The sequence below is a fragment of the Maylandia zebra genome, linkage group LG15 (genome assembly GCF_041146795.1).
Source record: "Maylandia zebra isolate NMK-2024a linkage group LG15, Mzebra_GT3a, whole genome shotgun sequence".
Lineage (NCBI taxonomy): Eukaryota > Metazoa > Chordata > Actinopteri > Cichliformes > Cichlidae > Maylandia > Maylandia zebra.
Window position 1 is genome coordinate 18,864,980 of NC_135181.1, and position 21,266 is coordinate 18,886,245.

The window sequence follows — 21,266 nt, forward strand, 5'->3', positions numbered from 1 at the left end:
CTTACCAAAGTCGTACTAAAACATTTTTTTGACAGATTGATGAGCGCCGTGTTCCACATAAAATCGGTTCGCGATCATCAAGCAAAACCAGAATTCATACATAAGGTGCGCTGTCAACTTTTGAGAAAATGAAAGGATTTTAGGCTGTGCATCCCCTGTGGGCTGCATGGCGTTAGCGTGGTTAGCTCGTTAGCATGGTTAGCTCGTTAACACGTTGACGCTGTCCAGCCCCACGCACGGAGCGATGTGCAGTAACTCGTTAACGGAGATTTGCCGTGTTCATATTGTCGCTGCCTGCAGGTGAAGCTATGGGGGAGGAGGGGGAGTTGTGTTCAGTGAAAGAGAGGCGAGGCCGAGTAATGTTGCGTAGAGACAAAAGTGGACGAAAGAGAGGCAAACTTATGGCTCCACAACTAATTATAACGTATATATCGATATGAAGGATATGGTCACATCTTATATCTCGTATAAAAATATATCGATATTTTTAAAAAACTCGATATATCGCCCAGCCCTAGTTTCGAGGTTTGTATTGAGTTTCTGGGCAGATAGAGAGACTGACAGGCCTGTTGTCATGTAGATGCTGTACTGGTCTGTTGTGGTCAAAAGAGGCAGCAGCGTGTTAAAGCAAAGGTCTCAGTGAACTTGTGGGTAGTAATCAAAAATTTGAGGTACAGCAGAAAAGAGCTTCCTTTAACAGATGCCTGGGCTCAGTTTTAGAGGTTTTAGGGCTTGGTCATTTTCATATTCAGGGTGCTCCTTCACATCAAAGGGAGCCAGTTGAGATGATTCAGACGTGTGAACACGACACTTACTACATGCCTCCTAGGTGTTTCTAAGATATTCATCTGGGTGGAGAGCCCAGTGCAGATTCAGGGCACGCTAGAGAGATTATGTCTCTTGCCTAGTTTGGTTTCCTCCTGAAAGAGCTCGAGGATATGCCTGGGGAGAGGGAGGTCTCGGCATCTCTGGTTAGACTGGTGCCTCTTGTGAGCTTGATAAAAAGCGGAAAGTGAATGTATAGAAGTTTTATTTCTACATTCTCCCTTTGTGGTTATTTGTTTGTTTTTTCTACCTCTTCATGGCAGTATCTCGGTGAGCAGCTCTTAAAAGAACTACACCTCTGACAGAATATCTTAAATATTTGGAAAAAGTTAACAGAATGACAAAAAATACGACTCAACACACAGTTACATATGGTAAGAATTGCTCAAAAGATTGATTAAATAGTAATGTAACTAAAATAAAGGCTCTCAAAGGGTAAATTCTGGAACAAAACACATCAAAATGCAATGTAAAAAAAAGATAAATATATAACAATAAAGTGGCACTATAAAGAAAAGTTGTTTAATAAATTCAAAAAGCAGAATAAATAAAATTACTTACTAAATGTAGTTAAAAAACAACAAGCACAGTGAATGTTAGATGGCAATAAAGTGGCTTAGTATAACAGCCTTCTGGAGCTCTGTGTCCATGCTTAGATCAATCATGAGCAGGTCTGGTAGTACAACATCCTGTCTGCGTCACAGCTGGAGTTCATGTCTGCAACCATGTAATTTACTGGTTTTCGCTTTCACATTGGGCTCATTTATAGATATAGAACTGCTTTGTTCAATCAGGACATGGTCAAACTTTAAATTCCTTGTTTCAGTAGCGTGTTTATCTCTTTTCCTTTTTCTTTAAAGGGAAAAAAAACATAGAATCTGTGAATAGTGGCTTTTTTAAAACCAGGAAACAACTTAGTTATTAATACTGCTATGGTGCCCTGTGCTCATTACATCCTGTTTTTCAACTTCTGCCCTGAAGAGCTTCTTAGCCACATTGCCCTTAGTCAGTGTTGCTTTAATGCGGTCTTACTGCTGACATCAATTATAACTTCATACAGCCTTCGTTGAGTGTTTGATGTGGGTTCTCTGTAATTTCACAGAGTGAAGATGGTGCAGACCAGGACAGTCCAGAGGAGGGGACACCGGCGAGCCCCCGCAACAAGCGCAGAGTGGGTCGTCCCAGCAGGAAACGCAAACAGCTGCTTCCTGTGAGTACTGTACTTAAAGCCTGATGGTGTTTTGTGCTTTAAACTGCAGAAGAATGATTGATTATCTGTTCACCTATTAAAAAAACTCCCCTCTCTAATCTGCAGAGGTTTGTTAAACATGCATGCACTACTTTCCTTCTTATTCATTCATACCTGCGAGCTTCCGTGCATCAGCTGTAGTCAAATCATATCATACAGAAACACACTGATCTGGAGGCGCATTTACTGCATTAAGTGTCACATTTGAGTGTGTCTGACATAGTAGCTTGTGTGGGTTGCTTTTTTCTGCTTCAGTGTGTTACAGAGAGAGACTTCTTTCTTAATCAGCATCTTTGAAAGGGGGAGTCCCCTACACATTGACTGTTTGCAAATGTAGTCATCGCAGTCCTCCACATGTAATGGCAGTTTAATACACTCATCAATTTCTGGTCAGCATGGCTCCAGCCCCCACATTTTCCATATACCACTTAAAGTCTGGCTGGAACAGGAGTTAGATAATCTCTAGCATCAGTTGAAGTCATAAAAATATGACTTTAGGTTGGTGGATTGCTCAGAAGTGGGCATGACTTGAATGTAAGAAGCACAAACTGACTGATACTGAGCTGTAGAAAAAAGAAGTAGGAGGAGGATAAAGGACTCAACAGTTGTGAGCAAAGTTTTTGCCACCTAAAATCCAAACGCACTCCTCCACCTATGATATCTTTCCCAGCCTCTGCCAAATGCAAGCCAACAGTTATCACTAAGGTTAGTTTAATGTCCCAAATCATATTTTATTGGATCATTGTAAGATGAGTGCTCACATTTTGCAAGAAAAAGACATTATGTTTGGCATTTAAATGATTAGCACTGGGTTTTTTTCATCCATCTATTCATTTTCCTGTGTTTATCCAATTCAGGGCTGGAGCCTGTCCCAGCTTTGGCAGGGCAAGTCCAGGGTGACCTGTCCAAGGTGGGTGCACCCTGGACAGTAACATAGAGTCGCAACTTAACAGCCTGTCTGATGTACTTCTAGCTTAGATATAATGACACTTTGCTGTTTTTCAACAAATATCTAGTTTGTTAGCGCTTCGATGTGGGTATGAAACCAACTCCAATTTCTTCCAAACCTTGTGCTAACTTTGCATTACCTGGTAACCTGTGCTTGTGAGCAGATATAACAGCAGATTTAACTCTCTGCACTTCTACATCCTCCATCTGTCTTCACTGTTCTTGAATGCTTCACCAACCTCTTCCCAACAGTTACCTGGCTAGTTAGCATTACCCAGCATGCCTTTTGGTGATGTCATTTTGCAAATGTGTTATTAGTGATTTTTCCTAATAACACTTACCAGAGTTAGTGTTGGGGCAGTGATTTTTGTCTTACAGTAATAAACTTATAATACATTTAAACCACTTGGAAAGCCTCAGCATGCACTTTATCTGTTCACCAGTAGGGCAGGATTTTAAAATTTTTAATCATGAATGAAATGATGGTACATTTGGTAAGTCAGGCACTAACAGCCACCCAGCCTCATATAATAATGTGACCCTTTATTCAAAATGCAATTTTTGAACTTTTCTCCAGCAAAATATATATATAAAAAACAGGTTAAAATTTTCAGGGAACCAGTGCTTGTTTCTAGTACTTGTTTCAGAAACTATTGTATAAAAACATTTTGGTTTAAGACTGTGACACCTGGAGTGGGTGTAAAATTTATTTAGTCCCAGTTTTTAAACAGAACTTAAATGTGTTTTTCAGGACTGAACATTTAATGTCTTATGAAGTTATGAGGGTTCACAAATACTAGAAAAAAGGTGACTTAACAAAACAAGAGGTTTCAACCCACCCCTGTGTATTTCAAGGGTCTGTCAATCAGGAAAAATAGTGATAATTAGAAGGAAACATTTTCTATGACTTCTTTAAATATGTCAAACAATCTGCTAATTTTACAGTGCCTGGTGGAAAGCAGGACCCACATTTATTATGAGAATGTTGCTGCTGTATTTGTCGTTTACTTTTACCCATTGTGACTATGTTCCTTACTACTCCTTTTCAAGCTTTACTCTGAGTTTGAGCTGGCATCCATCCAATCTCTCTTAGTGCAGCAGTAAATAACCTGTGACTCGTGTTACAGAGCTGCATTAGCACTGTAATAATTACACTGTGTGGTATATTTCATCACTAGCACTGACTTCAGGTCTTTGGCAGTTCCCCTCTGTCATATTTCTCTCAGCATTCATTCTCTAACCGCTTACTTTGTGTGTATTGTGTGTGTGTGTGTGTCTTTGTACCGACTGAACTCTGTGGCAGAATCAGCAAGTCAATATAGCTGATCAAACAGCCCCAGACAAGAGGAATACTGAGTGAACTACTCAGAAGGAAAGAGAGAGTGTGTGTGTGTGTGTGTGTGTGTGTGTGTGTGTGTGTGTGTGTGTGTGTGTGCTGATATCCTTGCACAGACCAAAAACCTTTGTTGTGAGGTCATTTAGGCAGGTCCTCACATTTTATAAGGCAATAGGTGGGTTAGGATTTGGTTTCAGCGCACAAAGGGTTGTAGTTATGGTTCATTGTGATGGTTGAAGATTAGGATAGATTAGATTGTCAGTTAGTGCCCTCATAAATATAGAAAAACCAACGTGTGTGTATGTTTGTGGATATGCATGTGTGCAGGAGAGCAGGTCTGATCATGCTTTGATGTCTGAGCCCTGACAAAGCGAGCAGGATGAATGTGGGTCCTGTCAGACACAGGCACACAGTCACACACTCACACACAAATGTATTTCCATAATCTCTGTGGGGTTTACTTATTGACACTGAGCATTCCCTTAACCTAACACTAACGATCACAAGTGAATATTTAAGCTTAACTTTAATTACTTTAAACAGGAGGAAAAAACATCTGATTACTCAACCAGTCTGAAAGTAAGAAAACAGACATAACTGACAAATCATCAAATCATATTTTAAATGTCCCTGAACTGTGAGGCATTTTGTACAGCGTGTATGGAGCAACCCAATTCCTACATCACTACTGCCTCAAAACTTGTTAGTTTCCATCTCACTACATCTTCTAGTAGCGGGTGGTGTTGCAATATCTTAGTAACACCAGTGAAGTTCTTTAACCGACTACCCTACAAATACACAATGTAATGACTGAGTTGCAACATTACAAACTGGCGATGTTGCCAACTTTGCTTTGTGGCTGAAAAACAAGCAGACAGCACAGAAACTTTTCTACAATGTGTAACCTAATTCTAGATGTTATTATTGTATTACCCTAATTAAATATTTCTACAATGTGTAACGCTACTGCAGTGCTGTACTACATACATATTCAGGATGTCTTTTCCTTCTGTGGCTTCTCTTAATAACTTCAGCAATCAAGCTAAGTGGTTATATAAAGGTGGTTATCAATTCATAAATCAGCCCAGGTATTCCTAATCTTGGCTTGCATGTACAGATCTAGTAACTGTAGAACAATTTTACAAAGGAAGATAAAAGTATAACATTAGAAAAATACAGATGTTAAATATGTAATTCAGAATGAAACCAACAAACAAAGCTTCTGCACACAAATCAGCTGTGTGTGTCTGAGAGGAAAAATATAGTACTAAAAGTACTATATGCATGTGTGTGTGTCTGTAAGTGTGTGAGAGTATGTGTGCTCTGTGCACTTTAGTTAGTAAGACTGGAAAAGTGCTCTATAAATAAAGTTTATTGAAACGAGAAAAGAAAGTCAACAGACATGCCTACTTTGTATCAAAGTTAACAGACTGATTTGGATTACAGCCTTTTTGATATATAATTTACAACTGCATGTTCAATTAAGTTGTATATGTATATGTGTGTGTGTGTGTGTGTGTGTGTGTGTGTGTGTGTGTGTGTGTGTGTGTGTGTGTGTGTGTGTGTGTGTGTGTGTGTGGTTGTTTGTGAGGCAGTTTTAGCGTTGTTCTTTCAGTTGCAGTGGTCTAAGAACAAGTGAAAGAAGCTGAAAGAATAACAAATACAAATACAAACATCAAACCACTTACCTACATTTTATATAGGACGGCAAGTAAAAGGCTTAAGTGCCCTGTTTTCACTTATAAAACAAGTTTAACCTTCTTTGCAGCCAACAGGAAAATATAGCAAGGAATAAAGTTGCTTATAAGAATTGCTGTCTCGTATTAATTTTTGTCAGAGAAAGTCAAAACTGTAAACTACCTCAAAAAGACCCCTCTTCTAACTGTGCACTTAGGACCACAGGCTTTTCCACCAATGGTAACGCCTTTTTCCACAGAACTGACTGGTCATTAAGCTGGTTTTGTACTTGCTGCTGTCTTATCTCGTGCATAACCTACTGTAGGTGTGCAGCATAAGTTGGCATGGGAATGTAGCCCCTATAAGAATTCATCTAAAAACTCGTGATTAAACTTGAAGTTATCTATTGGAGCCAACTCATCCTCTGGGCTTTACTTTTTTCTGTTAGTAATGTGAAACGTAAGCAGACATAGGAGAGCTTTTATGTATAGAAGGGGTGGGCAACTCCAGGCCTCAAGAGCCGGTGTCCTGCAGGTTTAAATATCACCCTGGGTCAACACACCTGAATCAAATGATTAGTTCATTACCAGGCCTCTGGAGAACTTCAAGAAATGTTGAGGAGGTAATTTAGCCATTTAAATCAGCTGTGATGGATCAAGGATACATCTAAAACCTGCAGGACACCGGCTCTCAAGGCCTGGAGTTGGCCACCCCTGATGTATAGGCTAGCATTTATTTGGCCGACTTGCAATGGATAAACAATGCATCATCATCAAATTGACTATTTACACACATCCCTGAAGTTTTAAATTCAAATTCAAATTTTATTTGTCACGTACACAGTCATACACAGTACGATATGTAGTGAAATGCTTGGACAACTGCTCGTGACCTAAAGAAAACAAAAAAGGAAAAGGCTATGAATAAGATAGGAAATAAATATGAAAAATTAAAAAGGGTAAATTTAACTAGGAAGGAATAGAATATAAATTAAGGTTAAAAATGAAATAACTGTACAACACAAATTAGAATGAAGGGTAAATTTAACTGGGAAGAATAAGATAAAGATAAATATATAAATTAAAGTTGAAAATAAAATAACTGTACAACAAAATACACAATACACAATATAGAACTATATAAGAATGTATGAAGAAATCTAAATATAAATAAATATATACACAATAACAGCAGCTGTACAAGTATTAACCGGAAATGAAGAATATAGTGACCAGTGTTGTGCAAAACCAAAGTCCAGAAAGTCCAGTGTGTGTGTAAGAACTGTATGTGTGGGTCAGTACTGTGTGGTGGTGTGATTGAGAGACCGTATCGCCTGCGGGAAGAAGCTCCTCCTCAGTCTCTCTGTGTTGGTCTTCAGGGAGCGGAATCGCTTTCCTGACCTCAACAGAGAGAACAGTCTGTTGTTGGGATGGCTGAGGTCCTTCACCATCTTCCTGGCCTTGGTCCAGCACCGCCTGCTGTAGATTGAGTGCAGGTCAGGGAGCTCGGAGCGGATGGTGCGCTCACCTGACCGCACAACCCTCTGTAGAGCTCGTCTGTCCTGCATGGTGCTGTTCCCGAACCAGGTTAAGATGTTTCCCGCCAGGATGCTCTCTATGGTGCACGAGTAAAAGTTCCTGAGCACCTTGGAGGGCAGTTGGAAGTCTCTCAAGCGTCTGAGGTGGTAGAGACGCTGTCGGGCCTTTTTCACCACGGTGTTGATGTGACAGGACCATGACAGGTCCTGCGTGATGTGAACTCCGAGGTATTTGAAGCTGTCCACTCTCTCCACTGGGCACTCGTTGATGACGGGGGTCTGGTAGTTCCTCTCCTGCTTAGTGCTGAAGTCCACTATCAGCTCCTTTGTCTTACTGACGTTTAGAAGGAGGTTGTTCCTCTGGCACCAGTTCTCCAGATTCCTAATCTCCTTCAGGTAGGCCGTCTCGTTGTTATCAGAGATCAGGCCCACCACGACGGTGTCGTCAGCAAACTTGATGATGGTGGTGGAGCTGGTAGTGGCCACACAGTCATATGTGTACAAAGAGTACAGCAGGGGGCTCAGAACACACCCCTGGGGGGCTCCAGTGCTGAGAGTGGTGGAGGCTGAGACATGTCCGCCCATCCTTACTGCCTGTGGTCTGCCAGTTAGGAAGTTGGAGATCCACTGACACATAGATGAGCTGAGTCCCAGATGCTCCAGCTTGGTGGTGAGTGTGGAGGGAATTATGGTGTTAAATGCAGAGCTGTAGTCTATGAAGAGCATTTTAACATAATTCCCCCTTCTAGTGTCCAAGTGAGTGAGTGATGTGTGGAGGAGATGAGAGATGGCATCGTCTGTGGAACGATTTGGACGGTAAGCGAACTGTAGTGGGTCCAGTGTGTCTGGTAGTGAAAAAATGATGAAGTCTCTGACCAGGCGTTCAAAGCACTTCATCACTACTGAGGTGAGGGCTACAGGGCGATAGTCATTGAGAGAAGCAGGGTGGGGTTTCTTCGGGACAGGAACAATGATGGACTCTTTGAAGCATGTGGGGATCACCGACTGAGATAAAGAGATGTTGAATATCTCAGTGAACACAGGAGCTAGCTGGTATGCGCAGTCTCTTAGGATACGACCTGGGATGCCGTCTGGTCCTGCTGCTTTCCTGGTGTTCACTCTCTTGAAGGCTCTCCTTACTTCATGCTTTTTTACTTTATGCTCCCTGTAGTGAGACAAGTCCTCCAAGGTTGGTGTGCACTCAGGTTAAAGTCCCCACCAGGACATACAAATATGAAAAGCACAAATACACAATCACACCGTGGAGTCTGACCAGGAATTGTGTGGATCTCCAGGGTGGAGCTGTCAGTAACTATATAGAGCAGAGATGGGTCAAGAAAGCCTCAATTTCTTCTCTCTCTCTCTCCACTTGTTCTCTTCCATCAAAAGTAACCACACTCTCGCCTGTACACACATAATATTAGAGTAATGATGATGGTTTAATGGATGATTAAATTAGCCTTTGTCTTTGTTTCCTTCATCATTTCATTGCTTTGTTTTCCCGCTGGTCAGTATTTTTTTCTAAGTTAAGATAGTATTCCCCCTCCTCCTCCTATTTCCTCCCTCATTTTGATCCCATTTCTTCCTCTCTGCTTCAACCATGTGTGGAGCAGCTGGTGGGTTATTATGCATGTCTGTGTGTTACTGTAGATTAAAGTAGTTTGAAGGACAGTAGGACTACAGAGTTATATTGGAACACTTCCCAACATTTAACGTGCTTCAACGTGAAAATCCCCCTCAGTTTTTTATAAAAAATGAAACTCTCCTTGCACTATAATAACTAGATTCAATCTTAGGTTATGCTAAACTATAATTATTTAAACTGCTTGGCTCTTAGCTCAGTCAGACTATGCATGTCAACCAGACCTTTCGATTCACTTTTGGTGCATGTGGAGTTTCGTTTGGTTTCTTTTGGTGTTTCCGTTTTGCATCCAGACCACAAAAAGGTCACAGATGGATTGCGAACAGATTGTGGTTGGCATGTCTGACAAAAAAGTATCATGACACGTGGTTGGTGGATAAAAATGACAATTTTGGTCACAACATTTAAAATAGCAAGCAAAAGATCGTGTGGTGTTGAGTTCCTATGTGCAGTCATATAAATATGATCAACTCATATAAAAGTAAAAAAATCTGCCAGAAAACACTCAACCTTTACCTGATTATAATGAGTAAGGGAAACAATGTCAGGTACAAAGTGTGGTCATTTTGTTTGTGTTCATTATACCTCTACATCTATCACAGATATCCTAAAAAGTGCCATAAATTAATGGCACTAATGCATTTTTGTGTCACCTGACTGTGAGGAAGAATTAAGAATTAAAAGAGATAAAGGACACATTTTGGGGAAATATATATTAAAAGTGAAATCTATATACAGCAGTGCAGATGTGAAAGATAATAAATAGATAAATAAATAAGTAGATAGACCAGCTTGTGAGTTGTACATGGACAGTAGTGGAAATGACCAACGGTAGCAGGTATGACAGTAATGCAAATGGTTGCAGTAAAGTGCCAAAGACGGTCAACGTGAATGTAACTTGTGAGAGTGTGTTACAGTACAGGGGTATGAGCTTAAATTATTGAAAAACAAAGCCTACACTTAAAAAAAAAACAACAACAACCCAAGAACATGCACAGTTGTGTAAAACAATGTTTTCAGAGGATTCTTGACTTATACTTGATTAAAAAAACTATGTACGCCCCCATGATTATAGAACCACCTTTAGCAGCAACAAATTAAGTCATTATTTTCAGTATGACTTTATCAGTCTACTTTATCTGCTGTGGAGGAATTTTGGCCCGCGTGTCTTTGCTATGTTGCTTTATTTTATTGAGGTTTGCAGGCATTCGCCTATGCACAGCTCTCTTAAGATCCTGCCATAAGATTCAGCCATTCTGTGTAGATTTGCTACTTTGTTCTGTTGTATCACCCAATTGCAAACTCAGTAAATATGGTCACATTAATTTGTTTAAAGTTACTGTATAAAATGTGATTTAAGAAATTGTAGCTAGGCTTTTAAGCAGTATTACATTCTTTCCATGCAAAAGCTCTGTGTATATGCGGCTTCTGATTAGTAATTGGACACTTAATTAATTTGTTGTCAATGAAAACAGAGTATATTGACTGCTACAGATGACTTCTTAGGAGATAAGCCTTTTTTTAATGTCTTCATTTATTAATGTATATTTTAATTTTCAAATAATGAACATGCACCTGTATGAAGATTCAAATAGCGTTAATAGAGTTTTTGAATCTTTCCAACTTTACTGAAATTGCAATTCTGTGATCCATACTAGAATAATTATATATATGGTTCAACCCACATTTACTGATTCCTTTTCATTTCAATGCCTATTTTGCAGCTAATTCATTACGCATCAAACTTAAGGCTGGACAGAATTTGTTTCTAGAGCATCGTACTGAAAAAAAAAAGCCATACAATCGATAGCTGCACTCATCTCCACTTATAGGTTGCAATGAAAACACTGCTAACATGAAAAATGATAGACATACACTTAAAACACTGAAATTTGTCTTTAGTTATGTAAAGCAGTACAGGCTTGCCTTGGGATTCCTGAGCACTGATTTCTGGGAGGTTATTTTGTTTTGCTTTTTGCACACTCAGGGTCAGATGGAGAAGGTCGTGGGGTAGTTATAGCCCTCAGGTTGTATATTCCCAGTGTGTGAGGACTCCCTTTCAATCTGGTTGCCAAGCTGTGTTGGTATTAAATGTGTATATTGACTGTATCTTATGATCTGGCAGCTAGGATAACACAAACTATGGATGTATGTATTGCAATTTTTCACAACAGGAGGGTGCGGGACTTAAAAACATAAAAATATTGGGGAAATCTGGGTGGTGTGCTTTGATGTGACTTGTGCATAGTTTTGACATTTCTCCTCTTAATTGCTCAATTTAAGCAAAAATACCTGCAGTACACATTTCCAGGGTTTTTACTGGCTCGGATTGGGCCTTTTTGTAGGGTTGGGGGATGCACATAAGCGCAACTGGTCTGCATATAACTAAGTTTAATTAGTCTTATCAAAAGTCTGTACATTTTTTTTTATTTCTGGCCATTTGATAAGCAAAATTGTACTTTCAAATCATAATGAAAAATCCTAGTGTTTCTTTGGTAGATTCTATAATTTTTATATACAGGAAAAACACAGATTTCTACAAAAGGTATTTGCCTATTTTCACATCTTACACTTCAACAATACATGCAGCTACTTCGGCTGTACATCTGTAAAACATAAACACAGCTGGCATGTATTAATTTGCTGTAGTGTGATTGCTTATTCTATTATTTTGGTGCACCATTGTTTTATTGTTTGTTACATCCTGTTCTCTGCTCAGCCTATTCTTGGGTGTAATCAAACGTTTCATCCAACTAAAAGCTGCCCTTAGCTGGATTGCTGCAATGTATACACAGTCAGTTTAAAGTTTGTCAGCTGTAGAGTAAAGTCAGGTACTTTCCAGGCTGTCTGTCAGTCAAGATCAAGGCGACGATAGATTCGGAGAGAAGAGGAAGTGCAAAGAGAAGTTGTTTGAAAAGGTGAAAGTTCCACTGTGCTAAAAATAGCTTGCTTTTCGATGCATTTATGCCTGCTTGCAGCGCATTTGTGGCCTTTTTCTTCACTATAAACTATCATATAAATATCAGCACATCTTTAAAGCTGCATTAAGCAATATCCACCTATTGCTTTTCAATCAGGTCGTAGGATTGGTTCAGTGAAGCTTAACCAGTGCACCTGCTCTTGCAAAAGGAAGTGTATAACCAGCTGACTCAAGCCGGCTTTACACTTTCTGTGTAGCGCTAAATGACGGAGAGGCGAAGTAGCTGAAGAACGGCGAGCACTTATAGCAACCCAAAGACATCCAGATACTTTTCTCAAGAGTCTGTGGACCAAACCAGGGCTGAAATGAATTTGCATTCAACATGTGGCCAAAAAGATGACTGCAAACCCAGATTCCTCTGTTTCTGCTGAATGTGTAAGTAGTCAGTTGTTTGCTTAAAAGTTAGGAGCTGGTTTAGTGTTTTCTTTATTGTTTAATGCAGCTTTAATTTCATATTTGGGTTAAAATGATAAATGTTAAAGGCCACGTGCTCACATCAAGGGCACGTCATGGTTCACAGGATAGACAATGGTGTGCTAACTTTTTTTTAATTTAATTTAATTTTTTATCATTTTCAGCTTGTTTAATTCATACCACGTGTTTTGTTCACATCTTTTTAATTCATTTTAGCTAATGTATTATTATCAGTAGATATCCACAATTTTTAATATGCTTTTTATAGTAATACACAAATGTATTATTTCAAATAGCAAGTTTCACACTAAAGTCAACCACTTGGACCAAAGTGGTTGACTTTAGTGGATTGGCTTGATTTATGTAGTGTGAGTTTGATGTGTTTGTTGTAATTAATTAAGTCTATTAAACACTATATTTATGAATAGTTCTCCCTTTAGCATTTGATTTAATTTTAATAAGTGCTGACGAAGTATTATGAGTAATCTTTAAAGCATTTTTTTTTACTTTTATAACTCTAGTTTTGATTCTAACTCTGTAAACAAATATAAAGTGCTACCCTGTCACTATATGGAGTCTGGAGACCCTGCTTGATCCCACATTAAGTCTAAGAACCTGGTGGTCTATAAATGTAGATAACTCTTTACTGTTATTTTACAAAAGGGCAACAGCATACATTTAAAGCAAAATAGTACATTTTAGCTATTATGTATGCTGTAAGGCCATCAGAAATGTAACTTTGGATTACAGCCTTGTTTCTGTTTGACTGCAAGTGTTAAAAGTGTGTGCTGGAGTATTTTAATGTGTCCCAAGGCCCTTTTAGTCACCTTTTTGCGTTATCTGACTTTTACAGGCCGCCTCAGCCGCTCATTACAGCTTTTGCATGCCTGTTAGCGTAAGCTAGAGTTAGCGTAGCATTTGAGTTTGATATTCACCTCTGGCTCTGCACTTTTTAACCAACGATCTATAAAATCTTTTAGCAGCACACAAACACACACATATTAAAAAAAAAACCCTGCTGTGTCCCCTGGTTTAGCATTATTAAAGCTGGTCAGCTAATGGATTAGCCCCTGAACTAGAGGCAGAAGATTGTTTGAGTTCATAATTCACGAGTATTGCCATATTGATATTTTGCAGTGTAAATTCATTTTAAATTTGTGCTTAATATTAGGCATGCATCTGTAAATATATATACATTTAAACTTGTAGGAGCAGTTAGGATCATTTAGCACTGTTATTCACATCAGTACAGCCCCCCCCATCGTCACCTCAAAGGTGTGTGTGTGTTTGTGTGTGTTTTAATGGTACCTGGGGGTGTTTATTACAGTGATCCTGTGCAGATGCCCTCTGTAGACTAATATGTGTGTGCAGTTTTGAAGTAGCTCTTTGACTGTGTGTTTTTAGGCATTTGTTTTATGTGTGGGTATAGAGCTTGCACGTGTGTGTGTGTGTGTGTGTGTGTGTATGATTATTATGTCTGTGGAACCCTTTGATGGGTGTAGACGAGGGCGTTCAACAGTTTTCTCATACCTAGACTGTGCACTGTGTGTTTCCCAGGAGATGGCAACCTCTGACCCCTGTGCAAACGCCCCCCCAACTCCGCCTGAGGAGCCGGCGCCTTCACCCTCCCCTCGCAAGAAGCGCGGGCGTCGGAAACAAGAGCCAGCGGAGAGGAATAAGGGTACAGCTTTAATGCTCTTTGCCCATATATGATTATTACCTTAGATTGAACAGCATTTGGAAAAGTTCTGCTAATTTTCTTTCAGTATAAAAACTTTAAACAGTTTATTTACAACAACAAATGTTATCTTTTGTGTAATTCATTTATCTAAAACTTTACCTTTCAAAGAACTTCCATGTTGCAGCTTTTAAGGGAATGGTAATTGTACATAAGTACACTGGGGCAAAGTGATGAAAACCACGTCTTTACATCCTCATTAAATCTCTCGTTAAACCTGTACAAATGAGCCATTTCCTGTAACTTTTTTTCCCCTGCAGACGAGCCAGATGACAGAAACTGCGACTCCCCCAGAGAGGTGAGAAAACAAGTGTCTGCAGCAATTTTGCATGTTTTCTACATGGTTAAATCAATCACTCTCATGGTATACGCAATATATAACAAGCTTTTTGTGTACATGCAGGGAGAGACTGGAAGGCTGCGGAGAAGGCCAGTCCCCAGAGTAACTTTTCAGGCTGGAGATCCATACTATATCAGCAGGAGACAGAGAGAAGAATGGCTCAGCCGCTGGAAGATGGAGGTGAGCAACGGAAAAGCTCGTATTTACACTGATATACGTTTATTTAGGGGCCCAGTTAGAGCAAATATGCTCCTTAAATATTTTTGATGGAACTTCTTGTCCTATATATTGTAAAAGTTTTACAGGTGGACCAAGAAGATTTATAAACTTTTGAACTGGTTTTATAGATGTGGGATGCCCTTTTAAAGCAACCAAACTACAGTGGAAATTAGCTGTGGTTCGCTTTGTGCGATGCTGAGTAATCCAGAGAAAGAGGGAAATCCCCTTTAGATATTAAATCAACCTTGACAGAACTGCGTGCTGAGTAATATTGCTCTGAGTGTTGTCACGATTTACAGTCTCACTTTATATGTTGGGGATATGAACTCCATGTGTTCTGTGTCTGTTTAACTTTTACAACCCCAATTCCCAAAAAGTTGGGATGCTGGGTAAAATGTAAATATTATGATTTTCAAATCTCATAAACCTATATTGTATTTACAGTAGAACATAGAAAACATATCAAAGTCATTTTGAATTTGATTGCAGTAACACGTCTCAAAAAAATTAAGCCAAGGCCCGTGTAGCATCCCCTCTTCTTTTAACAGCAGTCCATAAACATCTGGGACTGAAGAGACCAGCTGCTAGACTATTTGAAAGGAATGTTGTCTCATACTTGTCTCATATAGGATTCTAGCTGCTCAACAGTCCTCTGGCTTCTTTATTGTATTTTTTCATTTCATGATATGCCAGATGTCTCCAGCTGGTTAAAGGTCTGGACTACAGGCAGACAGTTCAGCACTCTTTGAGAAACTAAGCCATGCTGTTGTAGCTGCAATATGTGGTATAGCATTGTCTTGCTGAAGCATCCAAAGCCTTTCTGAAAAAAGTCTTTGGATGGGAGCATTTGTTGCTCTAAAACCTGTATATGTTTTTCTGCACTGATGCTGCCTTTCTGGATGTTCTTCTCCCATCGTATCGTATCGTATCGTACCGTACCGTACCGCATCGTACCGTATCGTATTGTATCGTATCGCATCGTATCGTATCATCAGAAATGCAGAATTTTGAACTGATTGCTAAAAATAAGCTGGATGCTTCCTCTCCTTTTTAGTCTGGCGGTTCCAGTGTCCATAATTACCAATAAGAATTTCAAATTTGACCACAGAACAGTTTCCCACTTCATCTCAGTATATTCTAGATGAACTTTGGCTCAGAGAAGATGCCATTGTTTCTGAATCATGTTCACACATAGCATCTTCTTCATGTGATAGAGATGTAATATGAATTTCTGGATGGCACGGTTCCTGAGCTCATGCAGTGATTTCCATGATACAATCAAACCCGTTTTAATGCAATGTGGCCTCAGGGCTCAGCTTTGTACCTCGTGCACATAGATCGCTCCAAGTTGCTGAATCTTTTGATGATCTTTTGATGATTTGATGATAAGATGCTCTTTTTTATATACAATCATATTACTGATAATTAGCCTATTTAATTCAACATGTTCCTGTAGCTGTTTCTTTTTAGTACCTCTGACTTTTCATCCTTTTTTTTTTGCTCTGTTTCAGCTTTTGAGATATGTTGCAGCCATCTAATTCAAAATGAGCTAAATTCTTTTCAAAAGATAGTAGAGTGTTATAAAGTGTTTAATATTTGGTATGTTTTCTATGTTCTACTATGAATAAAATATGGGTTTATGAGAATTGCAGATCGTATGAATTCTGCCTTTATTTACATTTTGCACAGCGTTCCAATTGATTTTGGAATTGGGGCTTTATTTTACTCAAATAAAAATGAGAGAAAAGTCCAAAGATTTCCTGTGACTGTTTTTTTTTTTCATTACGGCAAGGATTCCTTTAGCTGACTTCACCCACATGGCACACTCTGACATCCTTTACCTTCTCTTACACATCTTTTGCTGTTACTGATGCTGCCTACACCTGGCATCCACCTGTAGGCTCTTTCACTGCCATATGTTTCATTGAGGGGGACGTTATTAATGCTTCCTTGAGGGGAGCATCAAGGTCAGAGGTTAGATTCAAATCATAAATGTACATGTGTTATGCACCAGACGGTGAAGAATAAGAATCGGTTGGGACTTCTGGTAAAAACTTCAGGGCGCTGGCAAGATGGACTTTTGGCCATTTACAATAGAAATGTGCTTAGAAAGGCTCATTCTATTATTAATTTTGTGAACCATCCACTTCACAGTGAGTTTGAGTTGTTGCCTTCCGGCCGCCATTTTAGAGTACCTCCGAGGAGGACTAAAAGACTCCAGGTCTCTTTTATCCCTACTGCGTCTTGTCTCCTTAATGGCAAATAATTGTCCTTGAATTTTCTATCATTATTATTGTTATTATTGTTTTATAGTATTGTTCTGTTTGTTCTTATCCTCCTGCTGCTAAACTAATTTCCCCTTGTGGGACAATAAAGAAATTGAATTGAATTGAATTATTTGGGTAACCTGAGATATAAAACAAGAATTCAGGGTATCTGCAGGTCTGAAAGGTCTTAAAAAATGTCAATCTTCAAACACTACAAGTTTCTAGAAAGTCTTAAATTTTCTGCAGCTCCCTGTTTTTTGGTTTTTTGATTTCAGCCAAACCTTTCTTTGGACCTGAGGGCAAAAACTGCACCTAATAGTCATAGACAGCCAGATGTTAGTGGTCTAGTCCGACATTCACTCACAAAGCCAGAAATATTGATTATATTAGAATAGAATAGAATAGAATAGAATAGAATAGAATAGAATAGAATTCAACTTTATTGTCATTGCACATGCACAGGTGCAGGGCAACGAAATGCAGTTTGCATCCATCCAGAAGTGCTTTAGTGATATAGATATATTACAATATAGCAATAATATAGATATGTAAGTATATTACAGAAATGGGTCTATTATGGTATGTTATAATGTACACGGTATGAAGTATGTTGTGAATATTCTATAACTATAGGTATGTACAGGCTGTAGTGAGTACAAGCTATGTACAGGATATGAACAGGATATAAATATGAAAAACTATACAGAATATGAAATAAATAACTTTACAGAAATCTGAGATATACAGTTATACAGAAATGGGAACTATTTATTATTATTGTGATAAAAGCAAATCCACATGTTTTGGGGCGTGTTTGGGGTTTCTTTGTGGCCTTTCATGATCAACACCATGTGACTGACGGTTTACTTCATTATACAATCCTTGTGATTGGACAGCACACAACAGACACTCCAAAGACACAGACTGCAATTACCTGACTTCCATTATTTCAGTAAAAACAATGCTTTTATGCCATTTCCGTTTATACTGGGGGGCCTGCTTGTTAGTACCGCCAAACCTATCACTTCTCAGACACCCAGTGTCACCATTAAAAACCTGTGGTGCAGACACATCAGAATTCAGTGGGGTAAGAAATTATCTCCAGAATCAGAAGTCATGAGTCTGACTCTTCCTTGTGGCTGGTTATTTATTCACAAATGTCATTTTCATCTCTCAAGCAAAAGTGTTTTGTTTCTATCATTTTGTTCAAATTAGTAAAATTGTAAGACAAAACCTCCTGTGTCCAAATCAAGCCACACAGGCCAAATCTGGCCTTCTGGAATTTTAATCCAGCCCACATATCACTCTAGGTTCTTGATCAATTTCAGCCTTTCTAGTTGTAGTTGCAGTCTGCACAGCAGCATGCGCCCCATCCAAACTAAACAGAGAAGTACACACCTGCAAGTAAAACTAACAAAAGGCTCAGCCTGATAGGGATCAAATGGTTTGAGATCTTCTACTTCTCCTGACTAAATGTTTTAAAGCCTAATTCATGGACTGGTTAAGTGTTACATATTGAACAAAAGGTTGTGTGCAGCATACAAGTTCAAATAGTAGCTAACTGTTCAATTAAATTGGCTACACTTGGCTTTAAAATGCACCTTGATCAGTCAGATTAGTGCCATAAGTGTAAATGTTGCGATTCAGTCACTGGTGGTCTGGGATACATTTGGCCTCACACATTTTACTGTGTAAAAGCAAAAGTTTTCCAATGTGTCCCCAGCAAAAACATAACAGGAAAATATTTTATCAATAAGGGACTTTATTTGGTCCTTTTTGCAAATTGCAAGTGTGTGTCATTCCAGTCTAAACAGTTGGAAAAGCCTTCTTGAAACGTTTTAGGGTTTTTTTGTGCCAACGCTTCCGGAACAAATCTGGTGCTTTATTGGCAACAGATGGCTGTGTGAGGCTTTCTGCCTTTCTAGAGGAGGTGAGGTAGACAGTAATGATTTCTGAACACCTTGGATGCACATGGTAGACACTGGTATCAATACCAGTGGCCCTCAGCTGTCCTCTCATGACATTGGCCAAGGTGTGTGTGTGTGTATTTATATTGAAGTTTTGTGTTCTTTTAGGTTAGTTTAGTTTTGTTTGTGTTCTTTGTAGAGGTTCTTGTCCAGCTACATTAACTGAGATTACACCTGCAACTGCTAGCAAGTATGCTAGCAAGTAGAAATGGATCTTTGTAAATTCACTTACCTCCAAATAATTGTTTAGTTTTTTTTTCAGCCAAAACCTTTCAGCCAGTTTGACACTTAAAATTGTATAAAAATGTCTTTAAAATCATAATGTTACACAAACCCTGCACAGTATTTAAATAATAAATAATACTGTAAGAATAACAATAATTAGCTTATTACATTCAACTGAGCTTTGATTGGAACAAGTGTTGTCTGAGAGCTCTTTACTGTGATTTGCTTTTATTCTGCCTCGTTTGTCCAGTGTTAGCAATTTCTTATACTTGTTGGAACTTGTCGTAAGTGTGGGGTGGACATTTGTCTGTTTTGGGTCAAAACACTGACATCTGGAAAGATTTTTTTCTTGTCAGCATTCAGTGTGTCATTATGTTATTTAACTTGACCTCTTTGGGCTTTCTGTTCGGCCTTCATCACTTTACTGTGTTTGCAGTCACCCTGCTCTGCTCTGCAGAGTTTGTTTGTTTACACTGGAGGGGAGTGGACTTCCCCTCCACGACTTGGCTTGTGGAAGATGACCTGTTTCCTTTCAGTATTACAAGCTTTTTGCAGCAGCATTTACCCAACAGTTGACACAGTGAAAGTGAAAATAGCATCTTTTCCTTTCCCGTAGACTCACATGCACTGTTTGTCCACCAAAGATAGTTGGTTGACATTGGTCTGAAGTGTACCAGTAGTGCAATTTAGATGTAATAAACATTTGTGTGAAACAGTGTCTTTTTTTTCCTCCTGTGTAGCCTTGCAGCCCCATCACATTTTCTTTCAATGAACCCTTCCTGTAGGCTTAAAAAGTTGAAAGTGACTGGTGAGTCCATGGATATTTGTGATCTGTTGAAGTTTAAGCTTTCCATACAATCCACGTAGACATTATATTATATTATATTATATTATATTATATTATATTATATTATATTATATTATAAGAGAGAAGTGTTTTCTTTAAAGATCCTGAGTACTTGTAAACAGCTGTACTCTTGATGTCCCACCCATTTGTCCTTTACTTTTAAATATACGTCTCGATTTTTCTCCTCTTTTTACAACATTATCACATCCTCTATAACTTTCCCTGAAATCTTGGGACATTTAAAACAGGAGTTTATTTTAAAAACTCAGCCTGGTGTGTGTATGACTTTAAATATCTTACTAAATTTATTTGGTACATTTTTATGTGGTGTCAAATATATTTTTATATCCAAGTCGTCATTTCTATTTATAATTAGCACTGTATAGTCAACTGCCAAAGTAGGCTTGCTGCGACAGATGGTGCATCAGCATCCAGATTTCCTGCTTATTATGGAAACAAAACAACGGTATTCAAAAACACTTTAGAAAACTTTAATTTTAGGAAGATGTTCTCAACAACATAACAATAAGTTGTTCTTAGATTGTTCTTATTCTTTGATGTGTCCTTGCACTCATTATTTAATCTGTTTCCTTCTAAAATCATCATTTTGGTTCAGTGTTGCAGCTCTCTTCTACTCGTTCGTCTTCCAGCTGCAGCTACAGCTGTTTGGAGCACAGAAACCTGCTGAAAACAGGTGCAGCTTGGTGCTTGCAAGGCAGACAGTAAGCAGGTGGACAAAGTGAGTCACTAGGAGGTGAATTTGGAGAAATATGTAGTAAAGAGAGAAACAAATGATCCCCTTTGGAACTTGTGATCAAAATAGAGCTTAAAGAGAGGGAATTTTAGACTTACCCACCAAGTACCTTCATAACTGAGACATAAGTGACCAGTTGGTAGTTTAACCTGCAGGTTTGACCCAGCATTTGTGAAATGCTTTGAGAGTAGTTGACTGAGGTCATAGTTATAGTAGTAAGCACATAGTAATTCAAGGAAAATGCTTGGCTGGTTAACTGTGCTGTAACCACGAGCAAGGCATATAGTGTGTGAAGATGACC

The 21,266-nt window shown here is 38.9% G+C and overlaps 1 protein-coding gene across 10 annotated transcripts in view; it reads left to right on the forward strand.

The window, feature by feature from the left end:
* LOC101476133 (DNA (cytosine-5)-methyltransferase 3A) overlaps positions 1-21,266 on the forward strand; it is a 100,904-nt gene that overhangs the window by 31,258 nt on the left and 48,380 nt on the right. For 6 of the 10 annotated variants that reach the window (XM_076874053.1, XM_004550603.3, XM_004550605.3 and 3 more), the window contains exons 3-6: positions 1,928-2,035; positions 14,166-14,289; positions 14,607-14,644; positions 14,750-14,866. In XM_076874053.1, the coding sequence (XP_076730168.1) occupies positions 1,928-2,035; positions 14,166-14,289; positions 14,607-14,644; positions 14,750-14,866 (387 nt within the window). Of the gene's footprint in view, positions 1-1,927; positions 2,036-12,379; positions 12,570-14,165; positions 14,290-14,606; positions 14,645-14,749; positions 14,867-21,266 lie in introns of those variants that run through there. The other 4 variants (XM_004550607.3, XM_076874056.1, XM_076874055.1 and 1 more) reach the window with 2 other exon arrangements.